This window comes from Mobula birostris, chromosome 3 (assembly GCF_030028105.1).
Source record: "Mobula birostris isolate sMobBir1 chromosome 3, sMobBir1.hap1, whole genome shotgun sequence".
NCBI classification, from domain to species: domain Eukaryota; kingdom Metazoa; phylum Chordata; class Chondrichthyes; order Myliobatiformes; family Myliobatidae; genus Mobula; species Mobula birostris.
The window spans coordinates 228,502,660-228,527,327 of record NC_092372.1 but is presented as its reverse complement, the minus strand read 5'-3'; the positions used below and the strand labels follow the sequence as shown (position 1 = coordinate 228,527,327).

Here is a 24,668-nt window from a genome sequence, read left to right as displayed (position 1 = left end):
CATGGAGAGGAGGGGTATAGGGGGCTGTGGTCCGTGTGCCGGTCTATGGGGACTCGGCAGGTTGAGTGGCTTGGAATGGACTAGAGGGGCCGAAGGGAATGTTTCTACCCTGTGGTTTTCTATGACTCTGTGGTCATTGAACTGTATTTGCTAATGTGGAGTGGAGAGCGAGTTTGTAAATGTGGCAAGAGCACAGGATATTGGGAATGGTGAGGATGGAGTGCCAGCGGCGGGGGGGGGGGGCAGGCCCGGGGACAGAAAATCTGTATGTGTTTAATTTTATACATATGTATAAATGTGTTCAGTTACCCTTCTGCAGCTGTACAGGGCCCTGGTGAGACCACACCTGCAGTACTGTGCGCAGTCTTGGTCGCCAAATTTGAGGAAGGATATTCTTGCTATTGAGAGAGTGCAGCGGAGGTTCACGAGGTTAATTCCTGGGATGGCGGGACTGTCATATGTTGAAAGATTGGAGCGGCTGGGCTTGTATACACTGGAATTTAGAAGGATGAGAGGGGATCTGATTGAAACATATAATATTATTAAGGGATTGGGCACGCTACAGGCAGGAAACATGTTCCCGATGTTGAGGGAGTCCAGAACCAGAGGCCACAGTTTAAGAATAAGGGGTAGACAATTTAGAACGGAGTTGGGGAAAAACTTTTTCACACAGAGGGTTGTGGATCTGTGGAATGCTCTGCCTCAGAAGGCAGTGGAGGCCAATTCTCTGGATTCTTTCAAGAAAGAGTTAGATAGAGCTATTAAAGATAGTGGAGTCAAAGGATATGCGGAGAAGGCAGGAACAGGGTACTGATTGTGGATGATCAGCCATGATCACAGTGAATGGCGGTGCTGGCTTGAAGGGCTGAATGGCCTACTCCTGCATCTATTGTCTATTATAAATGGTGTGTGTGCAGTATGTAAATTTATCATAATTTTATACATATAATAAGCAGTTCAAACAGAGAACCAAACGATAGTGAGGTAGTGTTCACTGTCCATTCAGAAATCTGATGGCCCACCCACTGTCCCTGTACCCCACATTGATCAGAGTTACGGTTACCAATGGACATCGTCAACAGCTCTTTGTCACTCTTCAATTCCCCAGCACCATCCTGGTTGAACCGGACTGTGTGGCGGCCATCACCCAGTACGGTGACATCAAAATCACCGTGGGCAGCGGCAAGATGCGAGTGATCGGGCCGGAACTGGACACAGTCCAGCTCTCCATCTTCTCCCACCGCTTCATGAGCATTGCAGGTACCAGCAACGGGAAACAGGAGAGTGGACGGCAAGCAGCCATGAGTGAATGGTGGAGCAGGCTCGATGGGCCAAATGGCCTCAATCTGCCCCTACAGCATGTCTTATGGGGAATGGCTAGGACGTGGCTAATCCAGTACGTGGGAAACTTCCGTACCACTGAAGCTGTGGTACGGGGGGGGGGGGGGGGTTACTCTGTGGGAGGGGTGGTACCAAGAGAGGGTCACTCTGTGGGAGGGTCACACTGTGAGGGGGGGTACTGAGGGTCACACTGTGGGAGGGGTCAGTACCGAGGGAGGGTCACACTGTGGGAGGGGATTTCTGAGGGAGGGTCACACTGTGGGAGGGGTGTTACTGTGGGAGGGTCATACTGCAGGAGGGTTGGTACCGAGGGAGGGTCACACTGTGGGAGGGGCGGTACTGAGGAATGTCACACTGTGGGAGGGGCGGTACGGTGGGAGGGTCACACCGTGGGAGGGGTGGTACTGAGGGAGTTCACACTGTGGGAGGGGCAGTACCGAGGGAGGGTCACACTGTGGGAGGGGCGATACCGAAGGAGGTCACACTGTGGTAGGGGATTTCTGAGGGAGGGTCACACTGTGGGAGGGGATTTCTGAGGGAGGGTCACACTGTGGGAGGGGATTTCTGAAGGAGCATCACACTGTGGGAGGGGATTTCTGAGGGAGGGTCACACAGTGGGAGGGGAGTTCTGAGGGAGGATCACACGTGGGAGGGGTGGTACCGAGGGAGGGTTACACTGTGGGAGGGGTGATACCGAAGGAGGGTCACACTGTGGGAGGGGTGGTACCGAGGGAGGGTCACACTGTGGGAGGGGTGATACCAAAGGAGGTCACACTGTGGGAGGGGATTTCTGAGGGAGGGTCACACTGTGGGAGGGGATTTCTGAGGATGGGTCACACTGGGAGGGGCGGTACCGAGGGAGGGTCACACTGTGGGAGGGGTGGTACCGAGGGAGGGTCACATTGTGGGAAGGGATTTCTGAGGGACGGTCACACTGTGGGAGGGGATTTCTGAGGGAGGATCACACTGTGGGAGGGTCAAGACTAAGGGATTACGTGTGTGCACATCGAATGAGATGCCCGGAATCGTGATGTCGGACGTTGAAGGCCTTCTCTGCCCTGCACTTTCCTGCAGAGCAAATGGGCCGAATCCTGCAGCGAACCTCCATCTCCACCAACATCAAGGAGCGACTGGACTTCTCGTGCGCCCTGTTCGGGCCGGACGGTGGCCTGGTCTCTAACGCCCCGCACATCCCCGTGCATCTGGGCGCCATGCAGGAGACAGTGCAGTTCCAGGTGAGGTGGAACCAAAATCAGGTTTATTATCCCTGACGGCGAGTTTTTGCGGCAGCAGTACAGTGCAATCGTGAAAAAGTACTATAGGTTACAAGAAGAAATAAAATAAATAAATCTACCTCGTCCCATCGACTGACAGCTGGGCCATCACCCTCCATCACCCTCCATTCCCCTCCTGTCCATGTACCTATCCAAACTCAAATGGTGCAATCAAACCCATATCCACCACTTCCACTGGCACCCCTTCCACACTCTCACCCCTTCCACACTCTCACCCCTTCCACACTCTCACCCCTTCCACACTCTCACCCCTTCCACACTCTCACCCCTTCCACACTCTCACCCCTTCCACACTCTCACCAGCTTCCACACTCTCACCAGCTTCCACACTCTCACCAGCTTCCACACTCTCACCAGCTTCCACACTCACCCCTTCCACACTCTCACCCCTTCCACACTCTCACCCCTTCCACACTCTCACCAGCTTCCACACTCTCACCAGCTTCCACACTCTCACCCCTTCCACACTCTCACCCCTTCCACACTCTCACCCCTTCCACACTCTCACCAGCTTCCACACTCTCACCAGCTTCCACACTCTCACCAGCTTCCACACTCTCACCAGCTTCCACACTCTCACCAGCTTCCACACTCTCACCCCTTCCACACTCTCACCAGCTTCCACACTCTCACCAGCTTCCACACTCTCACCAGCTTCCACACTCTCACCCCTTCCACACTCTCACCCCTTCCACACTCTCACCCCTTCCACACTCTCACCCCTTCCACACTCTCACCAGCTTCCACACTCTCACCCCTTCCACACTCTCACCAGCTTCAAACATTTCACATTTCACCCTGAACCCTCGAACTCTAGAACCCTCAAACCCTAGAACTCTAGTTCAGAATCAGGTTTAATATCACCAGCATACGTTGTGAAATTTGTCATTTTACAATGCATGATAATAGAAAACGGAAACTGTGAATTACAGTAACTATGTACATATTAAATAGTTAATTTAAATAAGTAGTGCAAAAGCAGAAATAAAAAAGGTAGTGTTCATGGGTTCAATGTCCATTCAGAAATCGGATGGCAGAGGGAAAGAAGCTGTTCCTGAATCATTGAGTCTGTGCCTTCAGGCTCCTGTGCCTTGTTCCCGATGAGAACAAGCCATGACATAGGTGATGGGGCTCCTTAATGATGGATGCCACATTTTTGAGGCATTGCCCCTTGACGATGTCCTGGACACTACAGAGGCGAGTGCTGATGAGAGTTTTACAACTCTCTGCTGATTACTTCCATCCTGTGCCACAGCCCTCCCACCCCCACCCCCACCCCACTCCACCCCACCCCCACCCCACTCCACCCCACCCCACCCCATACCAGATGGCGATGCAGACGGTTAGTACACTCTCCACAGTATGTCTGTAGAAATTTATGAGTGCCTTTGGTGACAAACCAAATCTCCTCTTTGTAACTGCATCAATTTGTTAGATCCTCAGAGATCTTGACACCAGGAACTTGAAGCTTCTCACTCCTGATCCCTCTGAGGATTGGTATGTGTTCCTTCATCTTACCCTTCCTGAAGTCCACAATCAGCTCTCTTGTCTCACTGACGTTGAGTGCCAGGTTGTTGCTGCAACACCATCCCACTAGTTGATATGTCTCGCCCCTGTACGCCCTCTCGTCACCACCTGAGATCCTGCCAACAATGGTTGTATCGTCAGCAAATTTATAGATGGTATTTGAGCTGTGCCTAGCCACACAGTCACGGGTATAGAGAGAGTAGAGCAGTGGGCTAAGCACACACCCCTGAGGTGCGCCAGTGTTGATCGTCAGCGAGGAGGAGATGTTATCACCAATCCACACAGATTGTGGTCTTCCCCTCAGAAAGTCAAAGATCCAGTTGCAGATGGAAAAGAGGCCCAGGTTTTGGAGTTTTTCAGTCAGAATTGTAGGAATGATTATGTTAAATGCTGAGCTCTGGTCAAAGCATAGCATCCTGACATGGGTATTAGTATTGTCCAAGCACCCAAGCTCAGCGGAAAAAGCTGCACCCTACTTATACCCCTCATAGTTTTGTATGCCTCCGTCAAATCTCCCCTCACTCTCCTACGCTCCAGGGAATAAAGTCCGAATCTATTCAACCTCTCCCTATAACTTGGGTCCTTGTAAATTTTCTTTCAATCTGACTGAAATTTTTTCTGTTCAAAGTTCAAAAGTATGCCACCATACTACAGTAGAAATAAGAAATGCAATAGGATGAATGAAGAACTACACACAAACAACCAATGTGCAAACGAAGAGAAACCGCAAATACAAAATAAATAAAGAAATAACACTGAGAACATGAGTTGTAGAGTCCCTGAAAGTGAGTCCACAGGTTGTGCAATTGGTTCAGTGATGGTGGGAGTGAAGTCGTCTCCTCTGGTTCAAGAGCCTGACGGTTGAGGGGTAATAACTGTTCCTGAACCTGGTGGTCTGAGTCCTGAAGCTTCTGTACCTTCTTCCTGATGGCAGCAGTGTGACCTGGGTGGTGGGGGTCTTTGCTGATGGACGCTGCTTTCCAGCGACAGCACTCCGTGTAGATGTGCTCCGTGGTGGGGGGAGTTTTGCGTGTGAGGCACTGGGTTGTGTCCACCACTTTTTGTAGTGAGGTGACCAGAACTGCAGACACTAGCCCGGAGAGAGTTGTCCTTTCCTTTCACCCACATGTCGCCCGACATCTGCTTCTCGTGACCCTGAGGCTACTAGTTTTGGCCAGTGCCAGGGAAGGAAGCCTGGGGGTTTCTCAAACTTCCGTTTCATTCCTGACCGCTCTCCTTCCCCGACAGATTAATCACTTGGGCAGCAAAATCAAGGAGAACGACGTGATCCTCAGCAACCATCCTCGTGCGGGCGGAAGCCACCTTCCCGACCTGACTGTGATCACGCCGGTAAGATGTCCAGCTCTCGTAGGACGGTGGGGGCAGCCAGGCACAGATGAGTTTCTTGTGTGGTAGTTGATCCGAGGCACGAGTTATGGTAATCTCCAGGCAAGGATAATCTACAGATCGTGTGCACTCAAGACCGATAAGAAAAAGTCTTTGAAGAATACAGCTCCCCTTTGCACTGCAGGGGACCAGAGCCACTTGGCCTATCAGGACAAGATAGGATGCAAACATAGGATTCTCGGGTCACACTAAAAGGGGTGTGACACTAGCAGGGTCCCTTACTATTGGTCAGTTACTTTACTAGTTCTGAACTATTATTGGCTGGTAACGTGGAGATTTTATTGGCTATTAGTTCTTGATTGATCAGGACTTGAAGGGATACAGGGAGAAGGCAGGAGATTTAACCAATTTCCCCCGGGATCAATAAAGTATGACTTATGACTATGATTATGATTGAGGCTGAGAGGAAAATTGGATTGGTCATGATGAAATGGCAGAACAGACTCAATTGGGCCAAATGGCCTAATTCTTCCCTAAAATCTTGTGGTCTTAATACCCGTGTTGTTCTAGATTCAGGGTTGTTTGATGTCATTTCCAGTCCCCAAGTGTAGAGGAGAACGAAATAATTGTTACTCCGGATCTGATGCAGCACAAAAAAAACACAATGAGACAAAGAACACAATAAATATAAACACATCAGATGGCTTATATAGATTGATTGTATGTCCTTAAAGTGACACTGGCACAAGAGTGTCTGTACGTAAGGTGACTCTGACAGGAAATGATAAAGTGGTGGTGTTTGGGGGTGTGGAGGGGTGGGTTAGTGGGTGGAGGTGTTGATCAGCCTTACTGCTTGGGGAAAGGAACTGTTTTTGACTCTGGTGGTCCTGGTGTGGATGCTACATAACCTCCTTCCTGATGGGAGTGGGACAAACAGTCCTTGAAGTAGCGTGAAAGGTGATTGATTATGTGAACGAGGAACTTAAATGTGCACAAGGTAACCAGCTGGTCAATTCTGTGTAAAAATAGCGTTTCTTTGCTCCAACTTTCAATTCTTGCCAGAATCTGCGAGAAGTTTGTACGTTCTCCCCGTGACCGTGTGGGTTTCCTCCGGGTGCTCTGGTTTCCTCCCACAGTCCAAAGACGTATCGATTGGTAGGTTAATTGGCCGTTGTAAATTGTCCAAGCTTCTCCACAACGAGATTGAAGACAGCAGCGGTGTGGCAGTGGACGTCAGATTAGATGGCAACCTCTTTGACATCAGGAGGCTCCACGCATCCACCAAACTCTGCAGAGAGCGGGTCCTGGAGCTGCAGTGTGCAGACGACTGTGCTCTTGTGGCCCATACTCCAAGGATCTTCAGACTGTCCTTGCTGTGGCAGTGAGAACGTACAGCAGGATGGGGCTGACTGTCAATACCACCAAGACAGAAGTGGTTTGCCAATGGAGTACCAGTGTCCCACCCACTCTACCTGCCTTCACTGTTGGTGATGAAAAGCTGTCAGTAGTGCCATCTTTCAAATATCTGGGGAGCATTCTCTCTGAGGATAGCGGCATTGACAACGACATCCAGAGCCGCATTAAACAGGCATCAGCTGCCTTTGGGAGACTTCGGCGTAGAGTCTTTCAGAACAGGAGCCTTCGTCCCTCCACAAAGGTCACCGTATACCAAGCGGTCTGTGTCACCACCCTCCTTTATAGCTGTGAAGCTTGGGTGACCTACAGCCGTCACATCAAGTCCTTGGAGCACTTCCACATAAGCTGCCTCCAGCGCATCCTGGGAATCACCTGGTGTGAGCGGGTGCCTCACACTGAAATACTTGTAAAGACCAACGGCAGGAGTATTGAGGCCATGATCACCCAGCGTTAGCTGCAGTGGCTGGGGCACGTGATAAGGATGCCCCCATGTCGGCCACCCCACAGAGTGTTATACGGCCAGCTACATCATGGTCAACCCTCAGCTGGAGGGGCTGAAAAAGCGCTATAAGGATCAGATGAAGAATGCTTTAAGGAAGTGCAAGATCGGACCTAGAGGACATTGCTGCTGACTGTACCACTTGGCAACAGCTGTGTAGGGACGGGGTTCGTATTCTGGAGATGAGGTTGCCTTGGCAGTCAAAGTGAAGGATAATCCAAAGAGCTCTTACAAGTATATTAAGAGCAAGAGGATTGTAAGGGATAAAATTGGTCCTCTTGAAGATCTGAGTGGTCGGCTTTGTGCGGAACCAAAGGAAATGGGAGAGATCTTAAATAGGTTTTTTGCGTCTGTATTTACTAAGGAAGCTGGCATGAAATCTATGGAATTGAGGGAATCAAGTAGTGAGACCATGGAAACTGTACAGATTGAAAAGGAGGAGGTGCTTGCTGTCTTGAGGAAAATTAAAGTGGATAAGTCCCCGGGACCTGACAGAGTGTTCCCTCGGACCTTGAAGGAGACTAGTGTTGAAATTGCAGGGGCCCTGGCAGAAATATTTAAAATGTCGCTGTCTACGGGTGAAGTGCCGGAGGATTGGAGAGTGGCTCATGTTGTTCCGTTGTTTAAAAAAGGATCGAAAAGTAATCCGGGAAATTATAGGCCGGTGAGTTTAACGTCGGTAGTAGGTAAGTTATTGGAGGGAGTACTAAGAGACAGAATCTACAAGCACTTGGATAGACAGGGGCTTATTAGGGAGAGTCAACATGCCTTTGTGCGTGGTAGGTCATGTTTGACCAATCTGTTGGAGTTTTTCGAGGAGGTTACCAGGAAAGTGGATGAAGGGAAGGCAGTGGATATTGTCTACATGGACTTCAGTAAGGCCTTTGACAAGGTCCCGCATGGGAGGTTAGTTAGGAAAGTTCAGTCGCTAGGTATACATGGAGAGGTGGTAAATTGGATTAGACATTGGCTCGATGGAAGAAGCCAGAGAGTGGTGGTAGAGAATTGCTTCTCTGAGTGGAGGCCTGTGACTAGTGGTGTGCCACAGGGATCAGTGCTGGATCCATTGTTATTTGTCATCTATATCAATGATCTGGATGATAATGTGGTAAATTGGATCAGCAAGTTTGCTGATGATACAAAGATTGGAGGTGTAGTAGACAGTGAGGAAGGTTTTCAGAGCCTGCAGAGGGACTTGGACCATCTGGAAAAATGGGCTGAAAAATGGCAGATGGAGTTTAATACTGACAAGTGTGAGGTATTGCATGTTGGAAGGACAACCCAACGTGGAACATACAGGGTTAATGATAAGGCACTGAAGAGTGCAGTGGAACAGAGGGATCTGGGAATACAGATACAAAATTCCCTAAAAGTGGCGTCACGGGTAGACAGGGTCGTAAAGAGAGCTTTTGGTACATTGGCCTTTATTAATCGAAGTATTGAGTATAAGAGCTGGAATGTTATGATGAGGTTGTATAAGGCATTGGTGAGGCCGAATCTGGAGTACTGTGTTCAGTTTTGGTCACCAAATTACAGGAAGGATATAAATAAGGTTGAAAGAGTGCAGAGAAGGTTTACAAGGATGTTGCCGGGACTTGAGAAACTCAGTTAGAGAGAAAGGTGGACTAGGTTAGGACTTTATTCCCTGGAGTGTAGAAGAATGAGGGGAGATTTGATAGAGGTATATAAAATTATGATGGGTATAGATAGAGTGAATGCAAGCAGGCTTTTTCCACTGAGGCAAGGGGAGAAAAAAACCAGAGGACATGGGTTAAGGGTGAGGGGGGAAAAGTTTAAAGGGAACATTAGTGGGGGCTTCTTCACACAGAGAGTGGTGGGAGTGTGGAATGAGCTGCCAGACGAGGTGGTAAATGCAGGTTCCTTTGTAACATTTAAGAATAAATTGGACAGATACATGGATGGGAGGTGTATGGAGGGATATGGTCCATGTGCAGGTCAGTGGGACTAGGCAGAAAATGGTTCAGCACAGCCAAGAAGGGCCAAAAGGCCTGTTTCTGTGCTGTCGTTTCTATGGTTCTATGGAAAGAACAACCAGAAGACAGCAGAAGAGAGCCAGGAGAAATGCAGCCATGATTGCCATCACTACCACATATACATGTCCCACCTGCAATAGAGCTTGTGGGTCCAGGATAGGACTGTATAGTCATCAAAGATCTCACCGTGAAAAGTGGATGCCGTCATTGAATTTCAATGGAGAACTGAAGAAGAAGTAAATTGTCCAGTGATTAGGCTAGGACTAAATCGGGGATTGCTGGGTGGTGGCTCGAAGGGTCTGTCTGAGCTGTATCTCAATAAATAAACAAAAATAATGTCCATCCAAATACTTATATATCTGGTACCTTAGAATGCCTTCCAATCACTGTCCCACCACTGATGTTGGACTCACTGGCCTATACTACCATGGTTTATTTTTAGAGCCTTTCCTAAACAGCGGAAGAACACTGGCCATTGTCCGATCCTCCAGTACCTGTCCTGTCACCAAGAATGATTTAAATATCTCAGCTAGGGCCCCAGAAATTTCTGTACAGGGTCCAAAGGATCACTTCCTCAGGCCCTGGGGATTTATCCACCCTAATTTGTTTCAAGACATGAAACACCTGCTGCTGTGTAATCAGTACTGGGTCCATGACCTCAATGCTGCTTTGCTTCACTTGGATAGGCTCTGTGTCTGTCTCCCGAGTAAACACAGATGCAAACAGTTCATTTAACCTGTCCCCCATCCCGTTTGGCTCCATCCATACATTGCCATTCTGATCTTCCAGAGGACCAATTTTGTCCCTTGCAATCTTTTTGCTCTTAACATATCTGTAGAAATCCTGAGGATTCTCCTTCACCTTGTCTGCCGAGCAATGTCATGCCTTTTAGCCCTCCTGATTTCTTTCTCAAGCGTTCTCCTGCATTTCTTGTACTCAATAAACACCTCATTTGTTCCTACCAGCCTATACCTGCTATACACCTTCCCCCCCGCCCCACCTTAACCAGGACCTCAATATCTCTTGAAAACCAAGGTTCCCTACACATCTTATCTTTGCCTTTCATTCTGACAGGCACTTACAAGCTTTCTACTCTCAACATTTTGCTTTTGAAGGCCTCCCACATTTGACAAATTTTATCCCGTCTAGTCTTTTTACGGTATGGGATTACCAGACAAAATGAGGAAAGTTAAAATCACCTACTGTAATAACCTTGTGTTTCTAGCAACAGTCTGTGATCTCCCTACAAATTTGTTCCTTTAAGTCCCGTGGACTGTTGGGTGGTCTGTAATATAGCCCCATTAACATGGTTGTACTTTCTTATTCCCCATTTCCACCCATAAGGCCTCATTAGACGAGTTCTCCAGTCTGTCATGACTGAGCACTGCTGTGATATTTTCCCTGGCTCGTAACACCAGTGCTCCCCTCTAATCCCTCTCTTCTGTCACGTCTAAAATAACAGAACCCCAAATCGTTGAGCTGCCAGTCCTGCCCCTCCTGCAACCTAGTCTCACTAATGGCTACGATATCATAATTCCCAGTGTTGATCCACGCCTTGAGCTCATCTGCCTTTCCTATGATACTACTTGCATTGAAATATACACATCTCAGGACACTAGTCACACCATGCATGACCTTTTGATTCCTGACTTTGTCTGAGGTCTTACCAACATCTGTCTCCACAACGTCTCCACTAACTGCTCTGGCACTCTGGTTCCCATCTCCCTGCAATTCTGGTTTAAATCCCACCGTGGAGCATTAACAAACCTTCCCACCAGGATATTTGTCCCCCTCCAGTTCAGGTGCAAACCTTCCCTTCTGTACAGGTCCCACCTTCACTGGAAGAGAGCCCAGTGATCCAAAAATCTCATGCCCTCCCTCCTACACCAATTCCTTGGCCATGTATTAAACTGTATAATTTTCCTAGCTCTGGCCTCACAAGCACACAGCACGTGTACCAGTCCTGAGATCACAACCCTGGAGGATCTGCCCTTTAACTTAGCACCAAACTCCCTGAACTCCCTCTGCAGAACCTCGTCACTCGTCGTACCCGTGTCATTGGCACTTCTATGGATGACGACTTCGGGCTGTTCACCCTCCCATTTAAGAACGGTGAGGACTCGATCTGAGATATTCTGGGCCCCAGCACCCGAGGGGCAACATACCATCCAGGAATCTCGTTCTTGACCACAGAACCTCCTGTCCTTTCCCCTAATAAATAAATCCCCTATCACCACCACGTACCTCTTCTCCCCACCCCTCCACCTTCCCTTCTGAGTCACAGAGGCAGGCTCGGTGCCAGAGATCCGACAACTGTTTTTGGTCATTCCCCCTCCCCCCAGCATCATTCAAAACGATATACTGTACCTGTTGTTGAGGGGGATGGTCACAGGTGTCCTTAACCCTTTTCCCCTTCTTGACTGTCACTCAGTTTCCGGTGTCCTGCACCTTCAGTGTAACCACCTCTCTATATGTCCTATCTATCACCCCCTCAGTCTCCTGAGGATCCTGGAGTTCATCCAGTTCCAGCTCCAACTCATTAACACCATTTGTTAGAAGCTGCAGCTGGATGCATTTCTCACAGCTGTGGTCAGGGACACTGGAGGTCTCCCTGCTTTCCCACATCCCACAAGAGGAGCACTTCACTATCCTGCGAGGCATCCCTACTGTCCTCGCTGAGCAGATATAAAGAAGGGAAGAGAATAAAGCTTTACCTAGACTCTGGGGATCTCTCATCCACTGCCACCAACCTCATAGTTCCTGCACCCCACACCTCCCGTTTCTACCTCCTACCCAAGATCCACAAACCTGCCTGTCCAGGTAGACCCATTGTTTCAGCTTGTTCCTGCTCCACTGAACTCATATTTGCATACCTCAAACAACACACACAAAATGCTGGAGGGATTCTGTGGGATCTCGGGGGGAGGGAAGATTTAAACAACTTTGGGGTAGGCGTTCCTGGAAGAGACTTCACAGAGTAGTAATCAAACCACAGAGAAGAGGAAATCTGCAGAAGCTGCGAACCTCTGCTCTGTTTTATCCCCCTAGTTCAGTCCCTTCTTAGCCCCATCTGTAACACCTCACACGCTCTGGATCTGTCCCCCACTTTTCCTACGCTACATCGATGACTGCATTGGGGCTGCTTCCTGCACCCATGTAGAGCTCGTCGACTTCATCAACTTTACCCCCAGCTTCCACCCTGCCCTCAAATTTACCTGGTCCGTTTCCGACACCCCCTCCCTTCCCTCTCTCGATCAGCACCTGCTGCCTTGTGGGAAATCAGATTGCGGCCACATTTCCCACCGTGAAAGTCAAAGTTCAAAATCAACGTACATACTGTATATGTCACCATATCTGACCCTGAAATTCATTTTCTTGTGGCTATACACAGGAAAAGCTGCAGCAGCAGTACATTGCGATGCATAATAAAAACTGTAAATTACAATGAAGTATATATTTTAAAAATTTACATTAAATAGGTAGTGCAAACCAGATGGCGCCGGTGACCAACAGCGATGCCCTGCAGGCGGGTTCTTGAAACAACTACTTCTTTTAAATATGCTTCCACTACTAAACTGTGCGCAACTGGAGCCTGTAGTTCACATTTTGATAACGTGTCTTTGGACTGACTGAGTGATCTAGCCCTTTGCTGTCTCTGAGGGGATTCAGTGAGGCTGAGGGACGAGTGTGCGGCCTTAAGGCGGAGTGTGAACCCGTGATCAGTTCTGTTTCTCTTCATTGATTAAAGTGTTGAACGAGATTGAAATCGATGAGGACGAGGGCAGCAGGTGAAAGGGCGATCAGCGACGTCTGCCTTTGTTGGACCTGTTTCCTCTCCCTCGCTCACTGCTGCCAGAGAAAGATGTAAGAGTCTGCAAAGTTTGATCAGTGTGACTCGTGGCTATGGTTTTTGGAGGACCCTGCGGTTCGTAGTATGTGTTTCTGGTTTCTGGTTAATCTTTTTTTTGCTATTTTTGTGCAACTTGATCGGGGCATTTCGGTACGGACTGGCTTTGCAGTCTGCAGTCAACAAACGATACAGCACTAAACTGAACTTAACTGTACTGAGCACTCCTGGACTGTTTCGAGGAGTCTGTGTTTGCTGTTTAATATTCTGCGTGTTTTTCACTTACTGCTGTCTGCTCATTCTTTTTTTTTGCACATTGAGTGCTTGATATTTCCTTTGAATGGGTTCCATGCTGTTTCTTTGTTTTGAGGCCGCCTGCAGGACGATAAATCTGAGAGTTGTATTCTGTAAACATACTTCGATAATATAGGAATAATATATCCTTCCTCACCATAGGAAGGATGTGGAAGCATTGGAAAGGGTACAGAGGAGATTTACCAGAATGCTGCCTGGTTTAGAGAGTATGGATTATGATCAGAGATTAAGGGAGCTAGGGCTTTACTCTTTGGAGAGAAGGAGGATGAGAGGAGACATGATAGAGGTATACAAGATATTAAGAGGAATAGACAGAGTGGATAGCCAGCGCCTCTTCCCCAAGGCACCACTGCTCAATACAAGAGGAAATGGCTTTAAGGTAAGGGGTGGGAAGTTCAAGGAGGATATTAGAGGAAGGTTTTTTACTCAGAGAGTGGTTGGTGCGTGGAATGCACTGCCTGAGTCAGTGGTGGAGGCAGATACACTAGTGAAGTTTAAGAGACTACTAGACAGGTATATGGAGGAATTTAAGGTGGGGGGTTATATGGGAGGCAGGGTTTGAGGGTCAGCACAACATTGTGGGCTGAAGGGCCTGTACTGTGCTGTACTATTCTATGTTCTATGTTAAATGTACTTTGAATCTTTCAAAAAGAGAGCAAAAAAAATACTGAGGTGGTGTTGATGGGTTCATTGTCCATTCAGAAATCGGAGGAGAAGAATCTGTTCCTGAATCACTTAGTGTGTGTCTTTAGGCTCCTGGACCCCCTCTCTGATGGTAGCGATGAGAGGAGGGTGTGTCCTGGGTGATAGAGTCCTTAATGAAAAATAAATTTTAAAAAACGGACAGATAGATAAATAATACTGAGAGCATGAATCCTGGAGTCCTTGAGAGTGAGTCTGTAGGTTGTGGAATTAGTTCGGCGTTGAGGTGAGTGGAGTTATCCCGTTTGGTTCAGGAGCCTGATGGTTGTAGCGTAATAACAGTTCCTGAACCTGGTGGTGTGGGACCTAAGGCCCCTGTACCTTCATAGTACCGTAGGCAGGAGTCGTGCATGAGATTTGACTCCCCCTCCCTGATCCACACACTCCCACCTGCTCTCTCAACACCCACAGGTCTTCCGAAAGGGTGTCTCCTGCCCGGTGTTCTTCGTGGCGAGCCGTGGACATCACGCAGACATTGGAGGCATCACACCAGGGTCCATGCCCCCACACTCCAAGTCCTTGCAGGAGGAAGGGGCTGTCTTCACATCCTTCAAGCTGGTGGAGAACGGAGTCTTCCAGGAGGAGGGTGAGTGAGGAGGTGGTTTTCTCATTTACCTCCCTGTACCTGGCCTAACCTCAGCACAGAGGGGGAATGGGGCAGCTTCAGATTCCGATATTTTTGTCACACGTACCTCAAAACATACAGTGAGTCGTTTTCATTATTTACCAACACAATCAGAATCAGATTTATCACCGGTGACTGCCACATACATAGGATACAACCAAAGCAAAGATAGCACTTCTGTGCAAAGCTGTTTATTAACTGAGTCTAAAATCAAGTTTATAAAATGTGCAAAAATAGCAAAAAGAAAACTGCCAATATTTACGAAAAGATATCGAGCAAAAAATACAATTATAGCTACATACTACGTCCAGTGTGAACTACTGGCAGGTCTGACTTCTCTCTTCTGCTGAGAGTTAAGGCATCAGTTAGTCTTGCAAGACCATGGATCTGCGCCTGGAAAGTCTTCAGTCTCTAGGGCACTCTCTAGGGCAAAGTTGCCCATGCTGCAAGTCTCCCCTCTCCACGACACCACTGTTGTCCAAGGGAAGAGCATTAGGACCCATACAGCTTGGCACCGGTGTCGTCGCAGAGCAATGTGTGATTAAGTGCCTTGCTCAAGGTCACAACACGTTCCCTCGGCTGGGGCTTGAACTCACGACCTTCAGGTTGCTAGTCCAATGCCTTAACCACTTGGCCACGTGCCCACTCTACTGAGAGTGATCCACTTGATTTTACAGGCAGCAGGGGGCACACCATCTTTAATTACCACAAAGTTAACCTAAGACTACACATCAATTACAATATGAGGCACCCCACAATGTAGTTACAATCACGCTACAAAATACAATTATCTGCCTGAAATACAGTATACACCACATATCACCTCTGATATGGTGCAGATGATTTTCTCTTATGGTCTATACAAACAAAATATCACATTTACACATCCCCAATACTAAAGAAATGGAGTATTGCACCGTGTAGGGTGGGAAATCACCATAAAGCCAAACAGTTATGAGAATATAGCAGGGAAGACATTGAAGTGTGCATATTCAGCTCAATGACAGCAGAATGACAAGGCAGTCTGTGTGTGTTTGTCTGCTTGTGTGTATGCATGATTGTGTGCGTGCGTGTGTGTATGCGTGAGCGTGTGTGTTTACCAAGCGCTCTCCGTCACACTAACATATATTGTGAAATCTGTTGTTTTGTGGCAGTAGTTCAGTACAATAGATAAAAAATGACTAAGTCGTGGCGAAAGGGACTGAAATAGTGAGAAACCTGGTGACGGAGGGGAAGACGGCGGTGAGAATTGAACCCAGATTGCTGGCACTGTGAAGTGCTGTGCTACCAGCTACAGGGCATCTTCTGAGATTGCCAGCTGTCTTCCTAGGGTCCACCTTCCTCCTAGGAGGAATGGATATCCTACTACACACCGCTCAGCTAGAATAAAGCCAAGACATTAAACGTTGGTCGCTGAAGGACTGGAAAACTACTTTACTTTTAGTGATGAAGGAGACTGAGGGGTAACCGCAGAGCAGGGGTGCCCAGCCTTTTTTATGCCATGGCCCAATACCATCAAGTGAGGTACGGCCCCCGGGTTGGGAACCCCTCCCTTAGGGAGATCTTCAACACCATGAGAAGCAAGGATAAGCTGGATTGTCATTGTCTTTTTCCCAGGGAAGGGGCATCTGAGAAGGCACAGATGTGAGGGAAGAGAGGAAAGACTTGAACCCGGGTCGCTGGGGTTGTCATAGCTTTATGCTAACCGCTACACTACCATAACAGCACTCGCCGAGCGCCTCCCATATTTTGTGTGTATTACCCGTTCCCAAGTTATCACCTCCATCCGAGCACCCTCTAGAACACAAGGCTTACTTGTTCATCTCTCCTGCCCCCCGCCACCCCTCACTCCTAACCCCCCCCGCCACCCCTCACTCCTAACCCCCCCGCCACCCCTCACTCCTAACCCCCCCGCCACCCCTCACTCCTAACCCCCCCGCCTCCACTCACTCCTAACCCCCCCGCCTCCCCTCACTCCTAACCCCCCCGCCTCCCCTCACTCCTAACCCCCTGCCACCCCTCACTCCTAACCCCCCTCCACCCCTCACCCCTCACCCCCTCACTCCTCACCCCGCTACCCCTCATTCCTCACCCTTGCCACCCCTCACCTCTTCCACCCTCCACCCCCACACCCCTACACCCCACTCCACCCCTACCCCCACCCCTTCCCCTACCCCCTTCCCTTACCCACCTGCCTCTCTGCCCTACCCCTACCCCCCTCCAACCCTCCCCCTCCCCTTCACTGCCTCCCCTCCTCCTTCCCACTCCCCCAATCCTCAATCAACTCTCACCCCTAACCCCCTCCACCTCTCACCCCTAACCCCCTCACCTGTCACCCCTACCCCCCTCCTCCCTTCCCACTCCTTAATCACCCTTCCCCCCTCCCCAGCTGTTACCCAGGCCCTCAAAGCTCCAGCCCAGATTCCAGGCAGCAGCGGCACCCGCAATCTCCATGACAACCTGTCGGACCTGCGGGCACAGGTAGCGGCCAATCAGAGAGGGATCCAGCTGGTGAACGAGCTGATTGACACCTACGGGCTGGAGGTTGTCCAGGCGTACATGGCGCACATTCAGGTAGGCTGCTGGTGAGTTGGTTACCACGGGACATTGGTGGGGTACAGAGCTGGGATGGGAAGTGGCAGGTGGAGATCAGCCCGGAAGGTCTGAATTCGAGGGTAAACAACAGGATTCTGAGCAGTGTGGCTGGCATTCATATATCCCTCAAAGTTTCTGTGCAGGTTGATAGGGTGATTAAGAAGGTGTACAGTGTGTTGGCCTTCATTAGTCAGGGGATTGAGTTCAAGAGCTACGAAGTAATGTTGCTGCTCTGTAAAACTGGTTACACCACACATGAGTATTGTGTTCGGTGCCACACCCACAAAATGCCAGAGAATCTCATTCACTCCTGGCCTGCTGAGTTTCTCCGTTGTTTGGCGTGTGTTGCTCTGGATTTCAGCATCTGTAGAATCTCTTGTGTTTAGTTCTGGTCACCTCGTTATATTCAGATGTGGAAGCTTTAGAGAGGGCGCAGAGGAGATTTACCAGGATGCTGCCTGGATCGCAGAGCATGTCTCAATGAGGAAAGGCTGAGGGAACTCGGGCTTTTCTCTTTGGAGTGGAGGAGGATGAGAAGTGACTTGATAGAGGTCTTCACACAATAAGGGACGGATAGAGTCGACAGCCAGAGACTTCTTCCCAGGGTGGAAATGGCTAGTACAAGGGGGCATCATTTTACGGTGATTGGAAGAAAGTGTAGGGGCTGACAGCGGTAAGTATTTTACACCGAGTGGTGAATCTGTGGAATTCATTGCCACGGATTGCTGTGGAGGCTGTCGTTTGGTGTACTTAAGTCAGAGGTTGATGAGTTCTCAATTAGTAATGGTGTCAGAGTTTACGGGCAGAAAGCAGGAGAATGGGGGGCTGAGAGGGATAATAAATCAGACACGATGGAATGGCAGGGCAGACTCGGTGGCACGAATGGCCTAATTCTGCTCCAGTGTCTTCTGATCTTCTGCACACAGTAAAGAAGGGATGTGTGGCACACTTGATCGGTGAGGGTTGTGAGCCCGTGCACTGGGACAGTTCAATGAGACCACACTATTGTGTATTGGATGCATTTATGGCCAACCAGCCACAGAAGGACACCACTAATCTGGAGATGGTGAAGGAGGGAGAGTGAGAAGATCATCGATCAGAGTTACAGGGAAGTAGTCACCCCAAAGATGCAGGAGGAGGGTAGCTGGGTGACTGGAGAAGGAATGGGACGGTGAATAAGCAGTTAGTGCAGAGCACCCCAGTGGCCGTTCCCCTCAATGGGGAATACCACTTTGGAGTGTTGTGGGGGTTGAACGCCCAGGGTAATGCCACGGAGACCAGGTTACTGGCGCTGAGCTTGGGTCCATGGTACAGAAGGGGAAGAGGAAGAAGAGGGGAGTGGTAGTGATAGGGGACTCAGTAGTCAGATGGACAGACAGGAGATTCTGTGGACAAGAAAAGGACACCGAATGGTATGTTACCTCCCAGGTGCCAGGGTCAGGGATGTCTCAGATTGCGTCCACAGCATTTTGGAGAGGGAGGGAGAACAGCCAGATGTCTCGGTACATATTGGTACCAATGACAAAGGAAGAAAAAGCAATGAGGTCCTGAAAAGAGAATTTAGAGAGCTAGGTAGAAAGTTGATAAGCAGGACCTTGCGGGTAGTAATTTCTGGATTGCTGCCTGTGCCACGTGCCAGTGAGGGTAGGAACAGGATGATTTGGCAGATAAATGCATGTCTGAGAAGCTGGTGCAGGGGGCAGGGCTTCAGGTTCTTGGATCATTGGGATCTCTTCTGGGGGAGGTATGACCTGTTCAGAAGTGAAGGGTTGCACCTGAACCCAAGGGAGACCAATATTCTCGCAGGCAGGTTTGTTAGAGCTGTCGGGGAGGGTTTAAACTAATTTGGCAGGGGGTGGGAACCAGAGTGAAAGGACTCAGGATAGGATGGATAGTTAAAAAGCAAAGGTAGCGTCAGTCAGACTGTCAGGAAGGGCAGGCAGATGGTAGGACAAAATTGTAGCCAGCGGAATAAGTACCAGTGCGTTGGGGATGCAGAATCAAAAAGGGTAGCAACTACAGTATTCAGTGTTATATCACAATGCACAGAGTATCAGAGCAGTTTGTCATTGAGCCTACTAGGGGATCAGCTATACTGGATTGGGTCTTGTGTAATGAACCAGAGGTGATTGGAGAGCTTAAGGTAACAAGAACCTTTAGAAACCAGTGATCACAATATGATTGTGTTCAACTTGCAACTTGAGAGAGAGAAAGTCTGATGTAGCAGTATTACAGTGATATGAGAGAGGAGTTGGCAAAGTAAATTGGAAGGAGCTGCTGGCAGGGATGACAGCAGAGCAGCAAATGGCTCGAGCTTCTGGGAAAAATGAGGAAGGTGCAGGATAGATGTATTCCAAAAACAAAGAAATACTCAAATGGCAAAATAGTACAACCGTGGCTAACTAGGGAAATCAAAGCTAATGTAAAAACAAAAGAGACAGCATACAACAAAGCAAAAATTAGTGGGAAGATAGAGGATTGGGAAGCTTTTAAAGACCTACAGAGAGCAACTAAAAGAATCACGAGGAGGGAAATGATGAAATATGAAAGCAAGCTCGCAAACAATATCAAAGTGGATAGTAACAGCTTTTTCAAGTATGTAAGAAATAAGAAAGAGGAGAGTGGATATAAGACCGCTAGAAAATCAGACCAGAGAAATAATAACGGGGGACTAGGAGATGGCAGATGCATCAGTCTTCACTGTGGAAGAGACTGGCAGTGTGCCAGGTGTTGAAGGGTGTGGGTGCAATTACTGTTACAAGGGAGAAGGTACTCAAGAATCTGAAAGACCTGAAGGTGCATAAGTCACCTGGACCAGATGAACTTCACCCTAGGGTTCTGAAAGAGGTAACAGTAGAGATTATGGGGGCATTAGTAATAATCTTTCAAGAATCATTGGACTCTGGCATGGTTCTGGAGGACTGGAAAATTGAAAATGTCACTCCACTCTTTAAGAAAGGAGGGAGGTAACAGAAGGGAAATTATAGACCAGTTGGCCTGACTTCAGTGGTTGGGAAGATGTTGAAGTCAATTGCTAAGGATGAGGTCATGGAGTACTTGGTGACACAGGAGAAGATAGGACAAACTTAGCATGGTTTCCTTAAGGGAAAATCTTGCCTTAATATTTGTATATTTGGACTTACAGAAGGCCTTTGACAAGGTGCCGCACATGAGGCTGCTTACCAAGTTAAGAGCTCATGGTATTACAGGAAAGTTACTGGCATGGTTAGAGCATTGGCTGATTGGTAGGAGGCTGCGAGTGGGAATAAAAGGATCCTTTTCTGGTTGGCTGCCAGTGACTAGAGGTGTTCTGCAGGGCTCAGTGTTAGGACCACTTCTTCTTATGCTGTAAATACAGGATGTAGATGATGGAATAGATGGCTTTGTTGCCAAGTTTGCAGATGATACGAAGATTGGTGGAGGGGCAGGTAGTGTTGAGGAAAACGGGTAGGCTGCAGAAGCACTTAGACAGATGAGGAGAATATGGGCAAGAGCGTGGCAAATGAAATACAGTGTTGCAAAATGCATGGTCATGCATTTTGATAGTAGAAATAAATGTGTGGACTATTTTCTAAATAGGAAGAAAGTGCAAAAATCTGAGATGCAGAGAGACTTGGAGTCCTTGTGTAGAACACCCTGAAGGTTAACTTGCAGGTCGAGTCGGTGGTGAGGAAGGCAAATGCCACGTTAGTATTCATTTCAGGAGGTCTAGAATATAAGAACAGGGATGTAATGCTGAGGCTTTTTAAGACATTGGTGAGGCCTCGCCTTGAGTATTGTGAACAGGTTTGGGCTCTTTATCTAGGAAAAGATGTGCTGGCATTGGAGAGGGTCCAGAGGAGGTTCACTGAACGATTCGGGGAATGAGAGGGTTATCATATGAGGAATGAAAGGAAATCATATGGGGGCTGAGGAGGGGAATAAAGGATCAGCCATGATTGAATGGTGGAGCAGACTCGATGGGCCAAATGGCCTAATTCTGCTCCTATGTTTTATGGTCTAAGAATTAGAATCAGAATTAGGTTTAATATCACTGGCAGCTACCATAAACAGTGTTGTTTTGTGGCAGCCGTACATTGTAATACATGATAAAGGCTATATTGAATATCAGAAAGCTATCGAATGTTGAAAGGCATCGATAGAGTGGATGTTTCCTATTGTGGGCGTGTCCAAGACCAGAGGACACAGCCTCAGAATAGAGGGGAGTCCTTTTAGAATGGAGATGAGGAGGTGTGTTAAATCTGTGGAATTTGTTGCCACGGGCAGCTGTGAAGGCCAAGTCTTTGGGTATATTTAAGGCAAACGTTGATAGATTCTTGATTGATCAGGGCATGAAGGGATATGGGAAAGAAGGCAGGAGATTGGGGCTGAGAGAAAAATTAGATCAGTCATGATGAAATGGCAGAGTAGACTCGTTGGGCCAAATGGCCTAATTCTGCTCCTATATCTTATGGTCTTATAAATTACTGGGTTCAAAGTTCAAAGTAAAATTTATTACCAGAGTACGTACATGTCACCACATACAACACTGAGATTCTTTTTCCTGTGGGCATACGCCGCAGATCTGTAAACTGTGCAGATGCAGATGTAAATAAATAGCACTAAATAATGAACATGAAATAACAATATAACACAGTCTTTAACTGAGTGTAGCTATCCCCTTTTGCTCAGGAGCCTGATGGTTGAGGGGTGGTAGCTGTTCTTGAACCTGGTGGTCTGAGTCCTGAGGCTCCTGTACCTTCTACCCGATGGCAGCAGTGAGAAAAGAGCATGGCCTGGGTGGTGAGGATCTCTGATGATGGATGCTTTTTTCCTACAGCAACATTTCATGTAGATGTGCTCAATGGTTGGGAGGGTTTTACCCGTGATGTACTGGGCCGAATCCACTAGCTTTTGTAGGATTTTCCACTCAAGGACATTAGTGTTCCCCGTACCAGGCCGTAAAGCGGCCCATTGGCACACTTTGCACCGCACATCTATAGATGACATGCCGAATCTTCGCAGACTCCTGAGGAAGCAGAGGTGCTATCGTGCTTTCTTTGCAATTATATTTATACATTGGGCCCAGGACAGGTCCTCTGAGATAGTGACACCCCAGGAATTTAAAGTTACTGACTCTCTCCACCTCTGATCCTCCGCTAAGTACTGGCTCATGGACCTCTGGTTTCCCTCTCCTGAAGTCTACAATCAGTTCCTTTGTCTTATTGAGATAGATATATATAAAAGAAGCTGTTCCTGAATCATTGAGTGTGTGTCTTCAGGCTCCTGTACCTCCTCCCTGATGGTAGCAATGAGAAGAGGGTGATGGGGTTCCTATCAGAATCAGGTTTGATATCACTGACATACAGTATGTCGTGAAATTTGTAGATTTTGTTCAGTCACAAGTCTTCCCATCTGTTGGCCTCCAGGACAATGCAGAAATCGCAGTAAGGGAGATGCTGAGGGAATTTGCTCGGCAACGTCGGCAGAGCGACGGAGAGCTGGTGGTGAGCGCAGAGGAATTCATGGATGATGGGACTCCGATCAGGTTGACAGTGAAGATCGACGACGAGGCAGAGGTCAGCTTCTCCCCCACGTACACACAGAGATTAGACATGATCCAAAACAAGAACGGGTTCCCCATCTTCCCAATCCAGCACATAGGCAATGGTGGTCTAATACCCAGTCATCAGTACCCTTCTCGAGTTTATTCCATCTTCTGTTCACCAGGACAAAACCTATCAACTTACTCTGTAATGTTAATGTGTTCTCTCTACTGACCCCCACCCTCTCAACCTGCCGTCCACTCTGTACAATCCCCACCTTTCCTGTACTCGTACCCTTCCCTCTCTCAACCTCCCCCCTTTGTGTGTATGTCTCCACGCCCCCTCTCCCCCCCTCTCTCCCTCCCCCTCTCTCCCTCCCCCTCTCCCTCCCCCCTCTCTCCCCTCCCCCTCTCTCCCCTCCCCCTCTCTCCCTCCCCCTCTCTCCCTCCCCCCTCTCTCCCTCCCCCCTCTCTCCCTCCCCCTCTCTCCCTCCCCCTCTCCTCTCCCTCCCCTCTCTCCCCCTCCCTCTCTCCCCCTCCCTCTCCCCCCTCCCCTCTCTCTCCCCTCCCTCTTCTTCACTTGCCCAAACCCCTCATCCTCCATGCTCCTGTCTCCTCCAGGGATCGGCCGTGTTTGATTTCACAGGCACCGGACCGGAGGTATTTGGGAATTGCAACGCCCCTCGAGCAATCACCCTGTCGGCGCTCATCTACTGCCTCAGGTGTATGGTAGGGCAGGATATACCCCTCAACCAGGTGGGTGTTCCCTGTCCGGGTGTGAACCAGGGAGGGGGGTAGTGAACGGGGAGTGTGTGAGTGAATGGGGACGGGGAGTGAACAGGGAGGGGAGTAGTGAACGGGGAGTGTGTGTGTGAACAGGGACAGGGTGTGAACAGGGAAGGGGGTAGTGAACGGGGAGTGTGTGAGTGAATGGGGACGGGGAGTGAACAGGGAGGGGAGTAGTGAACGAGGAGTGTGTGAGTGAACAGGGAGGGGGGTAGTGAACGGGGAGTATGTGAGTGAACAGGGAGGGGGGTAGTGAACGGGGAGTGTGTGAGTGAACAGGGAGGGGGGGTAGTGAACGGGGAGTATGTGAGTGAACAGGGAGGGGGGTAGTGAACGGGGAGTGTGTGAGTGAACAGGGAGGGGGGTAGTGAACGGGGAGTATGTGAGTGAATGGGGAGGGGGTAGTGAACGGGGAGTGTGTGAGTGAACAGGGAGGGGGGGTAGTGAACGGGGAGTGTGTGAGTGAATGGGGACGGGGAGTGGACAGGGAGGGAGTTATGAGTGGAGTGTGTAGCAGCTGATCAGTACGGTGAGTAGCAATGAGACTGGGCCTGTGTTACTTGGGCACTTGGTGTTTGTCACTGGTTGGGTGGGTCATGATGGTGGAGGGGTGGTAGACATTGACTGAAGGGGGTTTGAGTTACTCAGAGGGGAGGGGCAGAGGGTTAGCCCTACATTGATTGTTGGGTTCAGGTGATCTGGGACAAGTTCAGCCGCCCTGTGACCGCCTGCTGTCTGACTGTGACAGGGCTGCCTCACCCCAGTGAAGATCGTCCTTCCGAAGGGCTCCATCCTCGACCCGTCGCCGGGGGCCGCCGTGGTGGGGGGTAACGTACTGACCTCACAACGGGGTGG

At 49.0% G+C, this 24,668-nt stretch overlaps 1 protein-coding gene across 1 annotated transcript in view; it reads left to right on the top strand.

The window, feature by feature from the left end:
- oplah (5-oxoprolinase, ATP-hydrolysing) overlaps positions 1-24,668 on the top strand; it is a 91,468-nt gene that overhangs the window by 58,909 nt on the left and 7,891 nt on the right. Inside the window, exons 16-23 of the mRNA XM_072254290.1 lie at positions 1,109-1,260; positions 2,416-2,576; positions 5,412-5,513; positions 14,695-14,869; positions 17,298-17,482; positions 22,912-23,061; positions 23,649-23,783; positions 24,562-24,662. Of these exons, the coding sequence (XP_072110391.1) occupies positions 1,109-1,260; positions 2,416-2,576; positions 5,412-5,513; positions 14,695-14,869; positions 17,298-17,482; positions 22,912-23,061; positions 23,649-23,783; positions 24,562-24,662 (1,161 nt within the window). The remainder of the gene's footprint in view (positions 1-1,108; positions 1,261-2,415; positions 2,577-5,411; positions 5,514-14,694; positions 14,870-17,297; positions 17,483-22,911; positions 23,062-23,648; positions 23,784-24,561; positions 24,663-24,668) is intronic.